The 20,772-nt window shown below is 53.5% G+C and overlaps 1 protein-coding gene across 3 annotated transcripts; it reads left to right on the forward strand.

The window, feature by feature from the left end:
- The first annotated feature begins 11,971 nt into the window (after nucleotides 1-11,971).
- Nucleotides 11,972-20,263, forward strand: HOMER3 (homer scaffold protein 3). 3 transcript variants are annotated; one of them, XM_081496214.1, is made up of 10 exons: nucleotides 11,972-12,519; nucleotides 13,800-13,881; nucleotides 13,967-14,123; nucleotides 14,582-14,713; nucleotides 16,339-16,446; nucleotides 17,548-17,669; nucleotides 18,183-18,339; nucleotides 18,673-18,783; nucleotides 18,893-18,979; nucleotides 19,795-20,263. In XM_081496214.1, exons 2-10 carry the CDS (start codon nucleotides 13,868-13,870, stop codon nucleotides 19,984-19,986), a joined length of 1,080 nt encoding a protein of 359 aa, XP_081352340.1. In that variant the 5' UTR covers nucleotides 11,972-12,519; nucleotides 13,800-13,867; the 3' UTR covers nucleotides 19,987-20,263. The 3 variants fall into 3 exon arrangements, with proteins under 3 accessions (XP_081352340.1, XP_081352339.1, XP_081352341.1); XM_081496213.1 differs by having other exon boundaries at nucleotides 11,972-12,120; XM_081496215.1 differs by lacking the exon at nucleotides 16,339-16,446 and having other exon boundaries at nucleotides 11,972-12,120.
- The last annotated feature ends 509 nt before the right edge of the window (nucleotides 20,264-20,772 follow it).

The raw sequence follows: 20,772 nt of genomic DNA on the forward strand, positions 1-20,772 counted from the left end.
CATTGCTCCACGGCATATGGGATCTTTCCAGACCAGGGACTGGACCTGTGCATTGGCAGGCAGATTCTTTAAACCTGAGCCACCAAAGAAGCCCCCCTGGTTTTCTTTAATTGGCAATAACCTTTTGACATTCAGACCACCTGCCCTTTGTTGCAAAACTATATAACCTGGATCTTCTCCTCAGAGCAGTTCTCTCAGGGTTACTTGAGATACAGGCTCCTCAGCTTGAACTCCTAAAAATTTCTGCCGCATAAAACATAACTCTCAAAAAAAAAAAAAAAGGACACGCTCACCCAATGGGACGGGAATGAGATATGGGTACCCCTACGGAAATACGGAAGCAGGTGTGGCTCTTAGTATCCATAAGAAACCCTGAAAAATGTACAACAAAGTGATTTCACTTTTAAGGCGTTCTCCAAAAAGCACTCATCGAGGAAGCAACCTAAATGCCCAACCATCGGGGATCAGTTCAGTAAATCATAGAAGAGCCTTCAGCTGGGCAATGATGAAGTCTTTCAAATACAAGAGAGTAGGATGGTACTGATTGGTGTGGGAAGTAGGCCTTGACTGACAAGTCGTGTGTACAGTGTGATTCCATTGTAGCTGAGAAAAAAAAATCTAGAGTGAAATAGACAATCATGTTAGTAACAGTGGTTTCTGAGTGTTGATTTTATTTTTAAAATTTCATTCACTGGACTTTCCTGGTGGTCTATTGGTTAAGGATCTGCCTGTCATCTGCTGTATAGAACAGGGAACTCTACTCAATATTCTATAAAAGTTAAATGGGGAAAGAATCTCAAAAAATTCTATATATAATATATATGCATGCTTCATCACTCAGTCATGTCTGACTCTTTGCGACCCCATGGACTATAGCCTACCAGGCTCCTCTGTCCATGGGATTCTCCAGGCAAGAATACTGGAGTGGGTTGCCATTTCCTTCTCCAATGTTATATATATATACATAACTGAATCACTTTGCTGTACCGCAGAAACTAACACAACATTGTAAATCAACTATACACCAATAAAAATAAAAATAAGAAAAATTAAAAAAAAACCCATTAGCAAGTAAAAAAAGAAAAAGAATCCACCTATCAAACAGGGGACATGGGTTCGATTCCTGGCCTGGAAAGATTCCACATGCTGTAGGATAACTAAGCCCGTGAGCCTCAACTACTGAAACCTTCGAGCTCTAGAGCCCGCGCTCCGCAACAGGAGGAGCCCTGGCAATGAGAAACCCACCGCGCACGCGCACAGCTACCTGGCCCAGGAACAAAGAGCCAATGCAGTCAAATAAATAAATAAAAATTTCATTCACTCAACACTTTGCCAGTTTTTTGTTTTTTAACTTAACAGTGAGCACTGAGCATTTCATAGGCACATAATAAAAATTCACTCAGGAAATTAAATGTTATAACAAAGGACCTATTTAGGTTATTTGTTTTATGCTTGTTGTGTTTTCTGAAACTGTTTTTACACTGAGCATATTACTTTGGCAATCAGGAGAGAACATACATAAAGCTAATTCCATTAGAAAACGTATGCGGGTATCTTTCACCCCCTCCTCACCCGTCATCATTGTTGTTTATCGTCCCAGCCACCCTCTCCTTTCCTCCAGTCTAGTTCTTCCTGGCCTCTCATCCAGAGTAAAGTTGATACGTCCCAGCTCCTGGGGTCTGGGGCTGGGCTGGGGCTTCTAGAAAATATGCAATTAAGATGACAGAGAGGGAATTCCCCGGCAGTCCAGTGGCTAGGACTCTGAGCTTTCACTGCTGAGGCTTGGAGTCAATCTCTGATTGGGGAACTAAGATCCCAAAAGGCTCAGGTTGAGTTGGAGAAATTTCCAGATGGGGGAACTGAGGCTCAGAGAGGTAGTCTGACCTGTTCAATGTCACACAGCTCATAAGCGTCAATGGAAGCTGTCTGCTCCTAGAGCTCCTGCTGCCTGGAAAGGACTCAGGCCAAGCCTGTATTCCTTCCGTCCCTGCAGCCACTTTATTAGGGTTATATGATGATGGCTTTATTATTGATAGAGGGAATTGTAGCCCACAGGAGTTTGATTTCTCAGTGGGTCATGACCAGAAATTGCTGGTCTTTTCTGTCCCCGGGGTCTTAGTTGGTAACTAATCTGCCTGCAATACAGGAGACGCGGGTTCGATCCCTGATTCAGGAAGATCCCCTGGAGAAGGAAATGGCAACCCACTCCAGTATTCTTGCCTGGAGAACCCCTTGGACAAAGGAGCTTGGACTGTAGTCCACGGGGTTGCAAAGAGTCAGACACAACTGAGCGATGAACACTTTTGCTTCGACTTTCCTTCATCAACACCTCACACTGGTACTGCCAGTTCCCTGAGAAGCCTCAATGCCAGGCCTGGGGATGCCAAATCAGATACATTTGCTCTCTGCTCCCTAGGATCAGGCCTGGGTCAGGTGCTCTGTCTGAAAAATCTGGAGGGCTGCATGGAGGAGGGGACACAGAGTTGGGGCTTGAAGAATGAGTAGAAGTATGCTAGACTGAGCAGTGGAAGGCTAGCTGGATGTGTGTATGGATAGAGGAGCAGGGGGTGGATCATGGATGGTTAATCATTTCTGGAAGTTGGGTAGATGGATGGGTGAATGGGTGGGAGGATAGGTGGATAGATGGATGAGTGGATGGACAGACAGTGAGTGGATGGGTGAATGGATGAATAAGACAAGGCAGGCCACTCTGAACCACTGACCGACCACCTGGCCAACCCTGTGGGGGTCACTCAGCCCCTCCTCTCTAATGTCTCTGCTCTTCTTCTCCCTGGAAGATGCCCCCAAAACAGCAGAGACACCCCCAAGGACTCAGTCCAGCAATTAGACACATCCTGTGTGGGCCCCAAGGTGCAAAGGTGGTGGTGGTTTAGTCACTAAGTCGTGTTCGACTCTTGCAACCACATGGACTGTAGCCTGCCAGGCTCCTTTGTCCCTGGGATTCTCCAGGCAAGAATACTGGAGTGGGTTGACATTTCCTTCTCCAGAGGATGCACTGAGAGACCCAAGTCTTTTTTTTTTTTTGGCTGTGCTGGGTCTTAGGTTGCTGCACGCGCGTGTTCTCTAGTTGCAGTGAGCACAGACGACTCTTCATAGCAGTGCTCGGGCTCCTCATTGCAGTGGCTTCTCTTGTTGCAGAGCTTGGACTCTAGGCACTTGGGCACTTGGGTGGTTGCAGTTCCCAGAGTCTAGAGCATGGGCTCCATAGCTGTGGCACATGGACTTAGTTGCTCCGCAGCATGTGGAATCTTCCCAGACCAGGGGTTGAACCCTGCACTGGAAGGGGGAATCTTATCCACTGTACCATCAGGAAAGTCTGAGAGACCTCAAGTCTTGATGTGGCAAGACTAATACCCCTTTCCCAGACTCTGAGTTCCCTGCTCAATTTGGGAATTGTAATAATAGAGAATTAAAAGATTTTGAGAAGAATTCCACATCTTTGGGGGTCCCTAAGATGTGACAAGAAGGCTGAGTCTCAATGGCCCCCACGACACTCATCACACTTGTTACCATTTCAGGAGGCTGAGAGGGACAGCTTCCTAGCTTACGGCTCTGATATTATAGTCTTTAAAGATCTGAATAATTTTATGACACGGGGCCCTGCACTTCTTTTTGGCACTGGGTCCTGTAAACCACACAGGCTATGTTGCTCCCACTGCCTCAATCAACAAGCATCTAAGCCGTGCCAGGTAAATGCAAGCAGAGCCAAGCCATGGTTCCCCTCCCCGGAAGCATGTGGCCTGTACTCTCAGGCCTCCCAGCCAGAATAAGACAGAGAAAGACTCAAACCCAGGCTTTCCAGGTGGCGCTTGTGGTAAAGAACCCACTTGCCAATGCAGGAGACATAAGAGACGCGGGTTCGATCCCTAGATTGGGAAGATACCCTGGAGGAGGGTGTGGCAACCCACTCCAGTATTCTTGCCTGGAGAATCCCATGGACAGAGAAGCCTATACAGTCCATAGAGTCGAAAAGAGTTGGCCACGACTTTGGGGGCTTCCCTGATGGCTCAGATGGTAAACAATCTGCTTGCAATGTGGGAGACCCGAGTTCAATCCCTGGGTTGGGAAGATCCCCTTGAGAAGGGAATGGCAACCCACACAAGTATTCTTGCCTGGAGAATTCTGTGGACAGAGGAGCCTGGCGAGCCACAGCCCATAGTGTTGCAAAGAGTCAGACACGACTGAAGTGACTTAGCACACACACACGGATTTGAACCCAGGCCCCTGACTGCAGCCTGGAGGTAGTGTCTCCCCTATATATTGGTGTCCAGTGTGTGACCCTTTCTCTGTCCCTTAGCGGTCCCCCTCCTCCAGCCCAGGGTAAAGCAGGCTCCTCTGTTACCTCCCTTGGTACTAGAGGATCTGTGTGCTTTGGAAACCAGATGTTTCCGGCCTTAGAAAGGGGTTTGCTGAGATGAGCTTCCTCCTCGAGGACCTGGGAGGGACATGCGCTCAGAGCCAGTGACCATCCCTAAAGATATAGTGATAGCTGATAACAATGTCTCTTGTTTGTCAAGCACAGTCCAGGATACCCTCTGCTTCATGATAAACGAAGAGGAAAGTATTAGAATCACCCTCCTCTGTCCATTTGCCATGTGGCATCCTGGGGAATCTTACCTCAACCTATAAAAGCAAATCCTGTCCCTCTCCTGCTCAAAGGTCTCCCATGGCTCCCCAGTCTCCATTCTTCACTGGGGCCCAGAAGGCTCCTTCTGACGCCCAGCCTATGGAACTCTCTGCCCACACGGCCCCCAACTGTGCCCCCACTCACTCTGCTCTAGCCACACCTGATGCTGCTCCAAGAGGCTGAGTGTGTTCCCACCTCAGGGTCTTTGCACATGCTCTTTCCCCTTGAATCATCATCTCAGAGCAGCCTTTGCCAACCACCTGTCTTCGTCTGTTGTTTTGCTTGATTTTCTTTTCCTTCTCATAATGCTGACTGAAGCCAGCCTGCTCTGTCCTTTGTCATCCATTTCATCCACCAGATAGCTGTGAGTCCCCTGAGGGCAGAGCCTCCCAGAGTACTAGCATGTAGTAGGTGCTCAATGAACATAAGTTAAAAAAAGAAGGGACTTCCCTGGTGGTCCAGTGACTAAGACTCTGAGCTCCCAATGCTGGGGGCCCAGGTCTGATCCCTGGTCAGGAACTAGATCCCACATGCAGCAACTAAGAGTTTGTATGCGGCAACTAAAGATTCCACATGCCACAACTAAGACCTAGCACAGCCAAATCAATAATTTGTTTTGGAAAAATGAAGAACCTCCTTCTTAAAGAGGAGGAAGCAGAGAATTCCCTGGTAGTCCGGTCCAGTGGTTAAGACTCCAAGCTCTCACTGCCAAGGGCCAGGTTCAACCCCTGGTCCAGGAACTAAATCCTGCAAGCTGCATGGTGTGACCAAAAAATTTAAAAAGAGAGGGGGAGAGAGAGGAGGAGGAGACAGAGGGCCAGGGAAGTTCCCAGGGTATTCATGGAGACGGGACAACTGGGAACACTTGAGTCTGAGCCTAGATTTTACCAAATCTACCTGCAGGCAAGTGAAAGCCCGACCCCCCCACCCCCACTCCATTTCTTTGGGTAAATAAGACTCTGAAGGTTGCAGGCAGCAGAGTCTGGCCTGTCAGATTCAGGTTTCAGGCCAAGCTTTTCCACTCAGCTAGTTTTTAATTTGGGGAACTGGCCTGAGACCCCTGAGCCTCAGTTTCCTCTTCTATAAAAACAAAGAGGATGAGATGGTTGGATAGCATCACCAACTCAGTGGACATGAGTTTGAGGAAACTCCAGGAGACAGTGAAGGACAAAGAAGACTGGTGTGCTGCAGCCCATGGGGTCACAAAGAGTCGGACACGACTGAGTGACTGGACAACAACAACAACAAGAGGGACTTTACTGGCGGTCCACCGGCTAAGAATCAGCTCTTCCACTGCAGGAGATGTGGGTTCAATTCCTGGCCAGGGAACTAAGATCCCACATGTCACACAGTGTGGTCAACAACAAGAAACATGAAGCTAGAGACCAGATCAAGGAGGCAGCCTGTGGGGTCCTGCCTTGGGCTGCCATGGCAGGTGTCTCCCTTTCTCTTTGTACCCCACACTGGGGGACAATGGAGCCCCCAAGAGCCCTTTACTAAAGTCGAGACTCTGAGGGACTCCCAGTCTGGGGTAGGGGCAAAGCCAGAGAGAGATACTCCAGTGTCCTGGAGGGTCAGACTTGGGGTAGTGGAGGGAGGCTGGGAGGGTTTCCTGTAGGAGGAAGTTTAGCAGAGCTCGTATTCCAGGCCATAGATGGGGTCAAGTACAAAAGCTCAGAAACGAGGCCAAGTGCAAAAGTTCAGAGATGGGGTTCAGCACCTTGGCCAGTGGAAACGAGGTGCTAGATTCTCCCTCTGAAATCTTCAAGAGACTCATGGAAGCTGCTGGAGCAGGAAGGTGAGCCATGCCACCAGTTAAGGGATCCCGGGGGTGGAGATGCTGGTTTGGGGGCGGCCCAGAGGGGTGAATCCTGACTCTAGCCTGTTTCTGGGGACCAGGAACGGCCTCCGCTGGCAGACCGAGGGAGGAGGATGAGGCGTCTGAGTCACCCAGTTCCTGCAAGAACATTCGGCACCCAGCGGCCCCACGTGGGCTGTCGCCAGGCGGGAACACTGCCCCCGGAGCCCCTCCACGCAGCCTTCCTCGAGGCCTCCTGCTCTCTGTTCCCGCAGCTGTTCCTTCAAGGCCACAGAAGGCGAGTAGGAGGAGAGGGCAGGCGGAAGGGAGTCCATGTAGGCTGCTTGGGGTGGGGGGAGGTTCCCTGGCTGAGGGTCCAGAGTGTCCTGGGGCTGCCAAAGCCTCTGGACTCTGTCGGGACTGGGAAACTGAGGCCCAGGGTCTGCCACTGTTCTGCACATTGTATAGTGTTCTGCACATGTGCTAAGTCACTTCAGTCATGTCTGAGTTTTGTGACCCTATGGACTGTAGCCCACCAGGTTCCTCTGTCCATGGGGATTCTTCAAGCAAGAATACTGGAGTGGGTTGTCATGCCCTTCTCTAGAGGATCTTCCCGACATAGGGATCAAACCCGTATCTCTTATGTCTCTGGCACTGGAAGGCGGGTTCTTCACCACTAGAGCCACCTGGGATGCCCACAGAGATAACTAGTTCTCTCCTAAGAGCTGAAACCCTGGAGAATTCTCTGGTGGTTCAGGGGTTAGGACTCTGCACTTTCACTGCCAAGGGCCTGGGTTTAATCCCTTGTCAGGGACCTCAGATCCTACCAGCCTGAAGTGCACATCCAATCACATCTCTCCCTCTGTGGCTCCAAACTCTCCCATGGCTCCCCAATACGCTCAGAAGGAAATCCACCAACCTCACCACCACCCATGAGGTCCCATCTGGCTCCTGTAACCTCCTTAGCCCTCAGCATCCCCCTACTTTCTTCCCACTCACTCTGTTCTGACCAACCTGGCCTCCTGGCTGTTCCTCCAACACACTAGTCCACCCTCACCTCAGGGCCTTTGCACGTGCTGTGCACTCTGCCCAGAGCACTCTTTGTAACTTATGATCCCTGTTTGATCCCTCAGGAAAGATGCAAAGAGAGAGGGTCACGTGCCCAGGAACACACATCAAGTTGGGATGACTCAGGACTTACACCCAGACCTGTCCAACTAACACCCACAATCCAAGCCCTCTCTCACCAGTTATTTCACATTCAAAACAGGCCTCCAGACCAACCCATCATGGAGATGAAGGAGTCTCAGCCTCTCCAGGTTTTGCTGAAGGTAAGTGCCAAAGACCCTCAGCCTTAGGCCCAAATCCCCTGCTCAGGGAGCTCCTAGGCCAGCTTGACTCTCAAGTCCCCCGCTGTCTCTCTTGATGTGGTCCTGGTTTTTCTGTCCCACTTTCTGCCCTTCACATGAACGGACGGTAGAGCCTTCAAGGACGGCACAGCCAAAAATAATCGGGCCCCGACCTACCTCCCGAAAGTGGGGCAGCCCCGCCCAGCCACCTGGTACAACGGAGGTAATTAGTACATGTGGCAAATGAGGGTAATTAGGTCTGTGGGAACCAAACCACGGATCCAGTTTTGGAGTTTGGAGGGGGCTCAAGTTCTGCTTCCCTAACCCCTAACCCACCCTGGTCCTGGGAGGTCTAATCCATAATCCAGTGCCAGACCCACTGCCCTAGCCCCTTTGTGCCGGGGCTGGGGTGGGGTGGTGGAGGTGGGTACCTGTCTTCATTACTTCCTGAGGGTTGTTTGTTTAATGAATTAACCTTGGCCTTTGGCAGAAATTGAAATAGATCTGAATTTAAGGTAGGGTCAGTTTTTGTGTGTGAGTTGAGAATCATCAAACTTTCCTCTGTCATGAATCCCATGCAGCTAACCCATGCTGGAAGATGCCAAATCCAAGAGATTCCTCAGTTGAGCCCTTGAGATACCCTCGGGCTGGGGGAATTGGCACTGAACAGAGACACTTCCACCAGGAGGGAGGGTGTTAGGGAGGGTTTAGCAGGAAAGAAGCCTTCTTAGAGAAGAGGGCATGGGGGTGGGGTGGGTAGGGGTTTGAGGAATGAATAGGAGTTTGCTAGGAGGATATGATCCTGTGGCTGTCCCAACTGGCAAGCCTGGAGGCATAGGCAGTAAGAGAAGGGGGGTGGTTAGAGAGGCACATGAAGGGCCCAGAGCTAAAGATTTAGAGGATATCATGCCAGGTTGGACCCATTTCTGTCCTCAAGAGCTCACATCTGGTTGGGACCCTTCAAACCCTGAAAGTCTTAAGAACTTGGCTCAGTATCAAAACTGCCTGTCCAGACAGCCAAGAATAACTATAATGTTTATAACTAGCAAACATTTATTAAGCGCCTAGGGTCATGCCCTCTTCATGCCAGGACATATTGGAGCCTTACAGGAAGCCTCAGTAGTGGGTACCATTCTTAATGCATGCATGCTTTATAGATGGGGAAACTAAAGTACAAAGAAGGAAAGTGACTTCTTTAAGGTCACCCTGCTGGTAAGAGGCAGGCTGGGATTCACTCCCTGTCTCATGTGACATTGAAGGCCCCCAAGGACCTAGGCAGGGCCCTTGGGAGCCCTTCCTTCTGGCAACATTTACAGAGTTCCTGCTGCAAGTCAGGCTTGCTCTAGGTGCTGGGACAGAGCCTTGGAAAAAGTAGGCAATAACCAAATCATGACATAAACAGACCTGAGTGGTCCCTGTAATCCATGCCATGAGGTTGGGCATGTGGCTTTGGGGAAGAGTGACAGACACCCTCGCCCCCTTGCTGCTTTGGTGGGACAGGAACCCTCCAGGGAAGAGAGAATATATAACTTCAGCCCAAAGTTTGGGTCAGATTTAATGAGGCAGAGGCCAGAGCCTCACCTATAAGAGCTGCTCTGTCGTGCTGCAGTCCATGGGGTCGCAAAAAGTCAGACATGACTGAGCAACTGAACTGAACTAAGAGGCGAATGAGCTGTTCTATTTCCTGCTTGGTTCCTCCTGTGGCAGGAAGCATGTTCCCTCATGTCCTTCCTCAGCCCCAAGAGGAAGCTGTCGTTTCTAGCCAGCCACCTTGGGTTGGTGGCCTCTGTTCGCCCCTCAAGGACATTCCCAGTCCTTTGTGAGAGAGGCCCAAGGACCACGCAGAAGAGAGCGCAGGCTGAGGTGTGAGTGGCAGCTCAGGGCAGCCTCCTACTCGTCTATACCCAGGGAACAGCGAGAAGCTGATGGTGTTGCCTGGATTCTTTCTGCCTCCTCCCCCTACCCCAGCCGCATGAGCATCAGCCCATTCTCCAGGCAAGAAAGCTGAGTCTACACTGACAGAATCATTCTCTCAGTTTGAATTGGACTAAGACAACTGCAGGTCAGGGCTGCTCAAGGCCAGCTCCATCCCAATCCTTCCTGGAGACTTGAGAGGGGACCCCATTCTCTGTCACGCTGTTGCCTCCTGCCCACATAAGGGGTAAAATTTGCCCAGGCTCCTCACCCACCCGCCCCCACAGAAGAACCACCTGGCCCCAGTTCTACAGCTGGCCAGTGCTCAGCACACGCGGAGTGGCTTCCAAAAGCCTCGGCCCTGCCAGCACCTTTCCAGCTACTTTTTTTTTTTTTTTGGTTATAAGGAAAAGTCACTCTCTGAACAGAACAGACGGTATTTTCTTTGTTCCCTACAGTGTTCAAGCGTTTTGTGGCTTCAGGCCTGAGAGCGAAGCCAAATCCTTTGCTTATGCAGATGCCGTGTGAAGTTAGAGGCAGGTGGAGAAAGTGATTCTGTGGCTCTGTTTCCTGAGCTGGAGTGATAGTCCTTCTCACGCTGAGTGAGGTTCAGGGTCAAGGATGGGTCAGTTCTGGCCACCATCAAACCAGTAAATAAATCAGGGATCCCAAAGAAAGGGATGGGGTGGTGCAGCAGGGGTGGGCGAGGTTCCTACCAAGCTCAGGACAGTCAGAGAAGCATCTGGGAGGTGAGGGGGCAGTGGAACTGAGCCTAGAAGGATAAAACAGAATATAGGCCTTTGAGAAGGCCATTCCAAGTGGAGGAAACAGCTTCGGCAAAGGCTGGGAGGGAGGAAAACTCAGATCTTGGCCTGGGATTAAGGCTCCAGAAATGACATGACCTAGGATTCACCTAAAGGTAATTTGAAGGGAGCGACCAGCTCAGTTGTGGGGAAAACAGACCGACAAGAACAAGGAAAGGAGACAGAGGAGAGAAAAAGCAAAAAACCTTGAATGTGGGCTTCCCAGGCGGTGCTAGTGGTAAAGAACCCAGCTGCCAATGCAGGAGACATAAGAGATGCAGGTTCCATTCCTGGGTGGAGAAGATCCCCTGGAGGAGGGCATGGCTACCCACTCCAGTATTCTTACCTGGGGAATCCCATGGACAAAGAAGGCTGGCAGGCTACAGTCCGTAGGGTCACAAAGAGTTGGACACGACTGAAGTGACTGAACATGCACATCCGTGAGGCTCAGAGCTTCACGGACGTGCAGACAGGCCTTCCTTGGTTCAGTGCCCCTGTCCATGAACCCGATGGCACTGTGCGACTCTGGAGGAGTCTCCAGAGAAAGGGTGGAGCTGGGACTGACAAGGGGGCTCCACAGGCTTGGACCAGGAGATCTTGGCTCAGCTCTAGAAGGACCGTCTCCCAGAAGTGTAGGAAGGCATGGACTCCAAGCAGTAGTGACAAGCCCAGGCCTGTGGACCTCTAGGCAATTCACCCATTCCGTGGCAAGTGGACATGGACATTCCCCCCACCTGGGATTTGGGGACCCTTTAATAGAGCAATGATACTCCTAATCCAACCTCATCAACACTGTGACAGCTGTTTGGGGAGACACAGAAGCCCCAAGGTGGACAGAAGCTCCCACCTGGGGATCAGAGTGGGGTGGGAGAGCAGGCAGGAAGGAATCTGAGCAGGGCACCTGGGATCAAGCCCCATTAGGTGCCTACTGTTTGCGTCTCTCTCATCTTCCAGCCTCCTCTCAGCCAAGCTCTCTTTCTTCATTTTCTGCATACAGGCGCTGAGGACCAGCCACGCCTGGGTCCACCAAGGGGCAGATGTGCCCTGCAGCTGGACTCCCTTCGGGTGAAGAGGGACCTGACTCCCCATCACAGACAAAAGCAGCAATGGCCCAGAGCCTCGCGGACACTCCCCCAACATACACCCTTGAAAGGATGAGGCCACATTCTCCTTTGTCCCCCGAGGTGTGTCTGCCTGTCGCCTGTCTCTGCCTCTCTCCTCCGTCTCTCTGTCTCGGCCCCTCTGACTGGCCCCCTCCGCACCCTTCTTAACCTCTTGCCCCCGCCTCCCCCTCTCTCTCCCTGCTCCTGCCCCTCCCTCTCTCCCGCCCCCCGCCGCGGAGGGCCGGCAGGGGGCGCTGCGGGGCGGCCTCGGCGGCCCGGGGAGGCGGGGCGGGCGGCGGCCGCGTCGGGACCCGCCGCGATGGGACCGGAGGCGGCGCGGGCGGCGGCGGCGGCGCAGACAAAGGCGAGGGCGGCGCGGAGGGCGGCGCGGAGGGCGCGGGCCCCGGAGCCAGCGAGCGAGCGGGGCGCCGGGCTGCGGGGAGTCGGCGCCGCGGGGCGGCACCCGTCTCGCGCCCGGACACTTGCGGGGCGCCGAGCCGGCAGGGTGAGCCCGGCCAACCGAGCCAGCGCTGGGGGTGCGGGGGGCCCCGAAGTTCCAGAGCCCCGGAGAGGGTGCGGGGGGGGTCGCCGAAGTTCGGGATACGGAGGCTGGGGGCGGCTGGGGGAGCCCCGAAGTGCCAGAGCTTGAGAGGGCAGGGGACCCCGAAGTTCCGGAGTCGGGTTCAGGGAGGGGACATTGGGAGGGGGTCCCGAAGTTCCGGCCCCGTCGTTGGAGAAGGCTGTGAAGGTGTCTCCGAAGTTCCGGACCTGGAGTGGAGGGGCGACCCGAGGGAACCCCGAAATTCCCGATCTGGGGATGGAAGGGTGGCAGGGGGTCGCCGAAGTTCAGGAGTCAGAGACAGCGCGAAGGATCCCCTAAGTTCTGGACCTGCGGTTGCAGGAGGTAGATAACGTGTCCCCGAAGTTCTGGACCCGGAGTGTTGTAGGGCCGTGGCAAGGGATCTTGGAAGTTCCAGGGCTGGGGGCGACACTTCCCGAAGTTGGGGCGTCCTTGATCCTGAATGAATATCCGATCCCCTGGACTGGGGCTCGTGGGGTGGGGCTTCGACCACCGAACCCAATGTTGGATCCCGGACACCGGGCGGGGTCGGGCTCCCCTTGGGGAGCCCCGCGGCCGGCGGCGTCCGAGGCGCATGACTAGTTGGTGAGTAACTTTCCCCAGTGCAGCAAGTCGCGGCAGGAGCGTCCGGACCGGCAGGAGGAACCTGAGTTTCTGAGACCCCTGTGCCCCCGGAACCCCGGCTCGACCCAGGACCCACCCCCAACGCCGGCCAAAGCCACTGCCCCTCCCCCACCCCGGAGCTCCGGTTTCAGACCCTGTGACCAGGACAGCAGCTGCCCAGGAGGGAGGGGGGTGCATTCCCCCCTCTGACCACAGAGGCTGCTGAGTCCGGGCCTCCCTTCCCTCAGTTGGCCTGCCCTCGCCCCAGGTCTCTCCTGGACCTGGTTCCCACCCAGCCACGCGGTATTGGGATTCAGTGGTGATGGGTGGCCAGCACAGTGAACCTGTTCAGCTGCATCTTGTCTTTTTAACTAGGCTGGAGGCTCCCTGGGGATTTTTGGACTTTGACTCCAAGGTGTGCCTCTGCTGGGGGGTTTCTTTCGGGGTCCTGTGGGGGACGGGTCTCCCAGTAGGCACCTGGTAATGCCCCACTCTTTTGATGGAGGCCCTGCTTTGAAGAGTGATGAATGAATGTCAGAAGGTACTGAACAGGAATTGGCCTTGGCCTCCTCGGCCCAACCCAGAGATAGAGAAGACTTCACTGGGAGTCCTGTAATCAGGAAGATGTGAGATTTATACCGGGATGTCAGGTGCCACCTGGCTCCTGTCAGAGGCCATCTCCATCTGGAGGATGTTCCTGCAACACTCAGGACAGGAGATGGCCTCTGGTGGCTCAGATGGTAAAGAATCTTCCTGCAGTGCAGGAGACCTGGGTTTGATCTCTGGATTGGGAAGATCCCCTGGAAAAGGGAATGGCTACCCACTCCAGTATTGTTGCCTGGAGAATCCCATGGACAGAGGAACCTGGCAGGCTACATTTCCTTCACTTCTGGATTGAAATTCTGTGAATGGTGTACTTGCTAGTGCGGTCCTGGGGTTGGACATGTTTGGCCTCCCTCATCCTGGCCTGGGAGACACTCACAAACCCCCTCTCCCTCCAGAGGCCAAACCAGCAGTTCCTACCATCCCACTGGCTGCCGCTTGGAGCCCACCCAGACCAGCCTGACCAATGTCCACAGCCAGGTGAGCCCCTGCTTCTGCCAGCTTGACCTTGAGTCCCTGGGGGTGGGTGTGTTTGGTTCCCACTGAGCACCCTCTCCCCACACAGGGAGCAGCCCATCTTCAGCACACGGGCACACGTGTTCCAGATCGACCCGGCCACCAAGCGGAACTGGATCCCTGCGGGCAAACACGCACTCACTGTCTCCTACTTTTATGATGCCACCCGCAATGTCTACCGAATCATCAGCCTTGGGGGTGCCAAGGTCCTGGTGGGGCCTGGGTGGGGTGACAGGTGCCAAGGATCCTAGGGACAGGACTGGGTCCATTTACTGCCTTGCTGTGTGCCTTGGGGGCCAGGGGATACTCTGAATTTTTCTGGGTCTCCATCTTCCTCCTGAAATGGCTCAAACCAAGTGGCACAGTGGTAAAAAAATCCACCTGCCGATGCAGGAGATGTAAGAGACATACGTTTGATCCCTGGGTCAGGAAGATCCCCTGGAGGAGGGCATGGCAACCCACTCCCATTCTCTTGCCTGGAGAATCCCATAGACAGAGGAGCCTGGTGGGCTATATAGTCCATAGAGTTGCAAAGAGTCAGACATGACTAAAGCGACTTAGCACAGAAGGACTAATACAAGGCGATTTTCTCTGGGGGTTTCCTATTGATTATCACCAGTTCCATCACCCATGAACTTTTCTCCCCCACCCCACCTTCCCCCAGGCCATCATCAACAGCACTGTCACTCCCAACATGACCTTTACCAAAACCTCCCAGAAGTTTGGACAGTGGGCAGACAGTCGCGCCAACACTGTCTATGGTCTTGGCTTTGCTTCTGAACAGCATCTGACTCAGGTGGGCCTGCGGGGGTACATGGTGGGAGGAGCAGGGCTGGGGTTGGGTCTTCTCTTGTGTGTACTGGGGGATCCTGGACAGATGCTGGGCCTCCATCTTCCCAGCTACAGAATGGGCATACAGAATTGGACCAGCCTGTAGCCCCTTCCCACTTCCCGGGTCCACATCCCAGCTCAGTTGGCCACCTGCTTTGATTTTGAACACACCCTGCTCCTCTCTGGGTGCCTTTGATAGGCTGAGTGCTTCCCCACACCCCTGGCACTACCTTCATTACCACCTCCCTCCACTCTCTGATGTCTCTAGAATTCGGCATTGTCTTATTAATTGTTTCCCTGTATGGTTCATGCTCTCTGAGATGCTTTTCTTCTCTTTTCTTATAAAAGCATTAGTTTCCCTTTCAAATTTAGATCTTGAATTAATTTCTGCGGGCGGTATAAAGTAGGAGTGTTTTTTTCACATATGAGTATTCAGTTGCTCTTGGGACTTTTTTTCTTGGCCACGCCATGTGGCATATGGGATCTTTGTTCCCCAACTGAGGATTGCACCCCCTGCACTGGAAGTGTGGAGTCTTAACCATTGGACCACCTGAGAAATCCTGGAACAGTTTTTGAAAACACTACCTACCCCGAATACCCCCTATGAATTACACTGGCCGCTTTGCACAAACCAAGGGGCTGTATATCTGTAAATATTTTTAAAATTACTTTCAAGCTAAGAAAATTTATTTTAAAATTTAAAAAGGTGGGGGGCTTCCTCGGTGGCCCAGTGGTAAAGACTCTACCTGCCAATGCAGGAGAAACGGGTTCAATGCCTGGACTGGGAAGATGTTAGATGCTGCGGGGCATTGAAACCTGTGTGCTATAACTATGGGTCCTGTGATCTAGAGCCCAGAAACTGCAACTGCTGAGCCCACATGCCCTAGAGCCTGTGCTCTGCAACAAGAGAAGCTGCAGTGGGAAGCCTGTGCACCGCAACTAGAGAATAGCCCAAGCAGCAATGAAGACCCAGTACAACCAAAAATATATAAATAAATTTTTAAAAAAAAACATTCGCTGGTGGCCAGTGGTTAGGATTCCAGGCTTTCACTGCCATGATCCAGGTTCAATCCCTGATCAGGAAACTGAGATCCCACAATCTGCTTGGTGCAGCCAAAAATAAATAAATAAAATGAAAACAAAAAAGTGTATCCTATTCTAGCTGGAAAACAGGTATGGGAGATTAATATAAACTATAATATAACAAAAATGAGAAGAGGGTGATTACTTTCCCACTGACTACAGGTGCCTGTCAGAGGCTCCAAGTCCAAGATCTGCTTTCTCTTTGTCACAAAGGATATTCACAAGCGTCCCAGGCATGAAAGAGATTAGCACCCACCTGAGGCTCTCCTTGCTGAGATCAGCTGAATGAGAGGGAAAGGGGATCTCTTTCTCAAGGTGGCCTCCGTGAACATCCCACCCCTGCCCTCTACCCTGATACCCACTCTGCTCCTTGGGCATCATTTTCCAAGCTTTCTTCCCTCTCTTCCAAAGTGACAGAGCTGGTGCTGGGTAGGAGTAGTGTGGTGGGGCCCTGGTGGAGGGGGGTGGGAGTTTGTTGACTGTCTGCTCCTATCCCTCATCCCTCAGTTTGCTGAGAAGTTCCAGGAAGTGAAGGAAGCAGCAAGGCTGGCACGGGAGAAATCTCAGGATGGGGGAGAACTCACCAGTCCAGCCCTGGGGCTCACTGCCCACCAGGTTAGCACTCCTTGTCCCAGGCCTGCCAGGAACTCAACTGCTATGGAGGGGAGGGGTCTAAATGCTATGCCGGTGCTCAGGACCAAATGCTCACTGTTGATGTAAAATTAGATCTATGGCAGAGTTGGTTGGACCATGGAAATGGGTTGTGGGTGCCATGGGAGCATGTCATAGGCCTGTCTGAAAGTTAGATAAAGGAAGACCAGAAAACCAGCTCACGTGGCAGACTTGAAATGTGAAAGCTGAAATGGCTAAGTAGTGGTGCATGCTTGCATACTGTCGCTTCAGTCGTGTCCAACTCTTTGTGACCCTATGAACTGTAGTCTGCCAGGCTTCTCTGTTCATGGGATTCTCCAGGCAAGAATACCAGAGTGGCTTGCCATGCCCTCCTCCAGGGGATCTTCCCAGCCCAGGGATTGAACGTGCGTCTCTCATGTCTCCTGCATTGGCAGGCGGGTTCTTTACCACTGAGCCACCTGGGAAGCCCTAAAGTAGTAGGGTGGGGTAAAAAACTGTTCCTGAGCATTTCCCCCCACTAACTTATTCAACATCATTTATTGACCACCTACTGCGTGCCAGGCCCAGGACTGGGAACAGGGCTTAAGAAGATAAAAAAAAGTCTGCTGGTCCCTGCCCTCAGGACTGTGGTCCGGGCACCAGGTGGATTCATAATGAATTTAGCCTAATGGAGTAGGTTTCCCGTAGGAATTTTAAATGGCTGTTGAAATTTGGCCCCAGGAAATGTGATTGCGGTGAGGGAATAGCACCGAGGCTTCAGATTGCTCCCCAATTTGCAGATTATGAGCATCTATCTCCCTGGGTTTAGGCTAGCCTGCATTAGGTTTGTTCCTGGTGGGTTGGTGAGAGCCCAGAAGGCAAGGAGGCGGGACAGGGCGCCAAACTACAGCCCAGGGGCCATGCGGGGGGCCATGGATGGTGGGTGAGGAGGGGAGAGGAACCATTGGATCCCAGTGCTGGGAAGGACCTCCTGGCCCCTCTCAGTCATGACCCCTGACATCAGCCCTGACTCCAACTATGACCTAACTGGCCCTTAACTGAAGCCACGCCCTCCTGTGACTTCATTTCTATCCATGCCCTTAGGTGCCTCCGAGCCCCCTCGTCAGCGCCAACGGCCCCGGCGATGAGAAGCTATTCCGCAGCCAGAGCGCGGATGCCCCGGGCCCCGCTGAACGCGAGCGGCTCAAAAAGATGCTGTCGGAAGGGTGAGGGGGTAGAGCAGGGTACAGGGGCGTGACAGGACGAAAGGTGGGGGAGGTGAGAGGAGATTCTCAGAAACTGTTGGGACGCGTTCAAGTGGCGGAATCTGACAGTGGATCCACGCCTGGGATACCAGTACAGGCCTGGGTTGGAGCGGAGACACCCAGATTACGCCCCTTCCAGAGCCGACCCCGCTTGCCTCATCCATTCCTCGGGGCTAACCCTGGCCCGTCCACACACCCCCCAGCTAATTATAAACCCACGGGTGCCTCCCCACCACCCGGTTCTGTCCACATCCCATGGATTGATACTGCTCGCCAGACGGACTGTGTGTCGCGGTGCTGACACGGAAGGCCTCCTCTGACCCCACCTCCCGGGAAGACACCGCCTCCCCGGGACGTCCCCACCCCCTTGTCTCGAGGTCTCTTAACCACGCCCCCGACCCAGCACCACCCTCGCCCCGCCCCCGGCCCAGTGAGGCCCCGCCCTGCCCTCTGCCGACTCTGGCGCTCTCGCAGCTCCGTGGGAGAGGTGCAGTGGGAGGCCGAATTCTTCGCGCTGCAGGACAGTAACAACAAGTTGGCGGGCGCTCTACGAGAGGCCAACGCGGCCGCCGCCCAGTGGAGGCAGCAGCTGGAGGCCCAGCGCGCAGAGGCTGAGAGGCTGCGGCAGCGGGTGAGGAAGCCCCACCCCCGCAAAGACCCCAAGTGGCCCAAGGGTTGCTGTGAAGCCCCTGCCTCCTGTCTGACCTGGGTTCCACTGGCTGGATGTGTGATCTCGGCAGGTCACTTCCCAGAGTCTTAGTTTCTTGCTCTGTAGTATGGGTCTGAAGTAATGTCGGCCACAGAGGATCGTCAGACCCTAAAGTCCTACCTGCCAGAGGTGAGGTAGCGGCCGGATGTGTAGGAATGAATTCCCAGTCGTGGGTTTGACTGATCAGGAGGCGTGTCCCCGGGGTGAGGGGGGTACAGACTGGGCCATCAGGGACTGACCTTTCTGTCTGCACAGGTGGCTGAGCTGGAAGCCCAGGCTGCCTCCGAGCCACCTGCAGTCAGTGAGAAGGAGGGACCTGGCCAGTCATTGGAGCAGCTGGAGGCACTAGTGCAAACTAAAGACCAGGTGTGTGAACGCATCTGTACGCATGTGTGTTTCCTCCGGCCTTGCCTTCCTTGATCTCCCGCAGGGGAGCCAAGGACCTCAGAACAGATTCTGGGAACTTTTCCACTAGGAGATCCAGACTCTGAGGAGCCAGACTAGTGGGTCCCGTGAGGCCGCAGACACCACTGAACGTGAGGAGACACAGCAGAAGGTGCAGGTATGTGTGGTTGCTGTGGGGTGGGGTGGGGTGACTACCTGTGGCAGCCAGCCCCTGGTATGGGACAGACATGATCTTCCCTTCCCACGGGTTCTGGACAGCCGTGTGCCTCCCTGAACCTCCGTTTCTTCACTTATAAATGGAGTCAGGAAGACATCTAAGGTTGTGAAGGAGTCAGATGACCAGGTGCATGGAAGGACTGAGTCAAAGGATGGTTATTAGGACAATGTTTCATCTTCTTCCATTCATTCACAAGCAATTTTTGAGTCTCTGTTGAATTTCCATTCTTGACCCCTATCAAATCCTCACACATCCCCGTCTGTGGCCAGAAGCTTGCATTTGTACCCAGATGTGGCTGGCCTGGCTTTCACTGAAGACTTTATCTGAGGAACATTCATAGAGGCATGTCCTGTGAGTCCATCAGGTGGAGAAGTTAAAGGATCTGGTGTCCCCCAAAGAGAGAGTATTTGAGGGAATGCTCCCTGTTGTCTCCTGGGCAGCGTGCACAGCAAATGCAAAGGCCCTGAGCTGGGGAGAAAGTATTCAAAGAACCACAAGGAAGCCAGAAAGGCTGAGCAGGAATGAGCAACGAGAGGAGGGAGGGGTCTGAATTTCATTCCCAGAACAATGGGTGACAGGAGGATTTTGACGAATGTGGTCAGTTCAAATTGGCTGGGGGACCAGGGAGTGTCTTGGGTACGGGTAGCTGGGAGAAAGCCATCAGACAGGGAGAGTTGGGACCAGAGCACCTACTTTGAGATGCTAGACCCTCGAGACTGGCTGGGGCCCCGACACTGCCTGCCCTCTCCCTATAGGACCTGGAAACCCGAAACGCAGAACTGGAGCACCAGCTGCGGGCCACGGAGCGCAGCCTGGAGGAGGCGCAGGCCGAGCGGGAGCGGGCCCGGGCTGAGGTGGGCCGGGCCGCGCAGCTGCTGGACGTCAGGCTGTTTGAGCTGAGCGAGCTGCGGGAGGGGCTGGCCCGCCTGGCCGAGGGCACTCCCTGAGTCCAGCCCCCGGGTCTGCGTAGAGGAAGGGGCCTGTGGGAGCTGGTTTTACATGAACGATTCCCGCCTGGGGCACAGGCCAGGCCGCAGGCGGCACAGTGGGCCAAGCCCCCTGGCAGGGACTGGGGCCCGACTCAGCCTGGGGAGGGCTTGTCCACAGGACTCCAGCCGGCCCTGGCTGTTCACAGCTCAGAGGCTGTTTTTGAGCTTTTCATTGTGTAGAATTTCTAGACTCCCCAGGGAGCGTGCTGGTGCCCAAATTACATTTCTAAGTGTGGCTGTGTGTGTGTGGTGTCTGAGCAGCCGGGTATACCTAACCACCATCACTGGACCCTCTGTCCATCTGCCCTCAGTCTGTAGAGGGTTTGGTAAGCCACTTAGAGGGTGAGGTTCAGAAAGCCCGATGGAGCGTGTCCAGAACACATGGCTCTGCTTCCCCATCTTCTTAAGCCCTGCCCATGTTGTCTGGACAGTTTGGACTAACGTGGACACTGATTAAGCCCCCTATTTTCACTTCACTCTGGCCACAAACCCCAAATACAACCAAGTGGGCAAGTGGGGAAGCTCCTAGAACATGGCTGTGTTCACTAGGCATGGAAATGATCTCTCCAAAACATCATTTCTGCATCTGGATAGTAGAGCGGTTGCTATACCCATTTTCCAGATGAGGAAACTGAGGTCCATATAAGGGACTTTACCCACCCAAGGTCACTCAGCTGGAATGGTCAATACTACAGTCCAAAGCTTTGGGCCTGGCCCGACAGGAAAGAACTAGTGGGTGGGGTG

The sequence above is a fragment of the Giraffa tippelskirchi genome, chromosome 6 (genome assembly GCF_054371585.1).
Source record: "Giraffa tippelskirchi isolate mGirTip1 chromosome 6, T2T-mGirTip1v1.2.pri, whole genome shotgun sequence".
Lineage (NCBI taxonomy): Eukaryota > Metazoa > Chordata > Mammalia > Artiodactyla > Giraffidae > Giraffa > Giraffa tippelskirchi.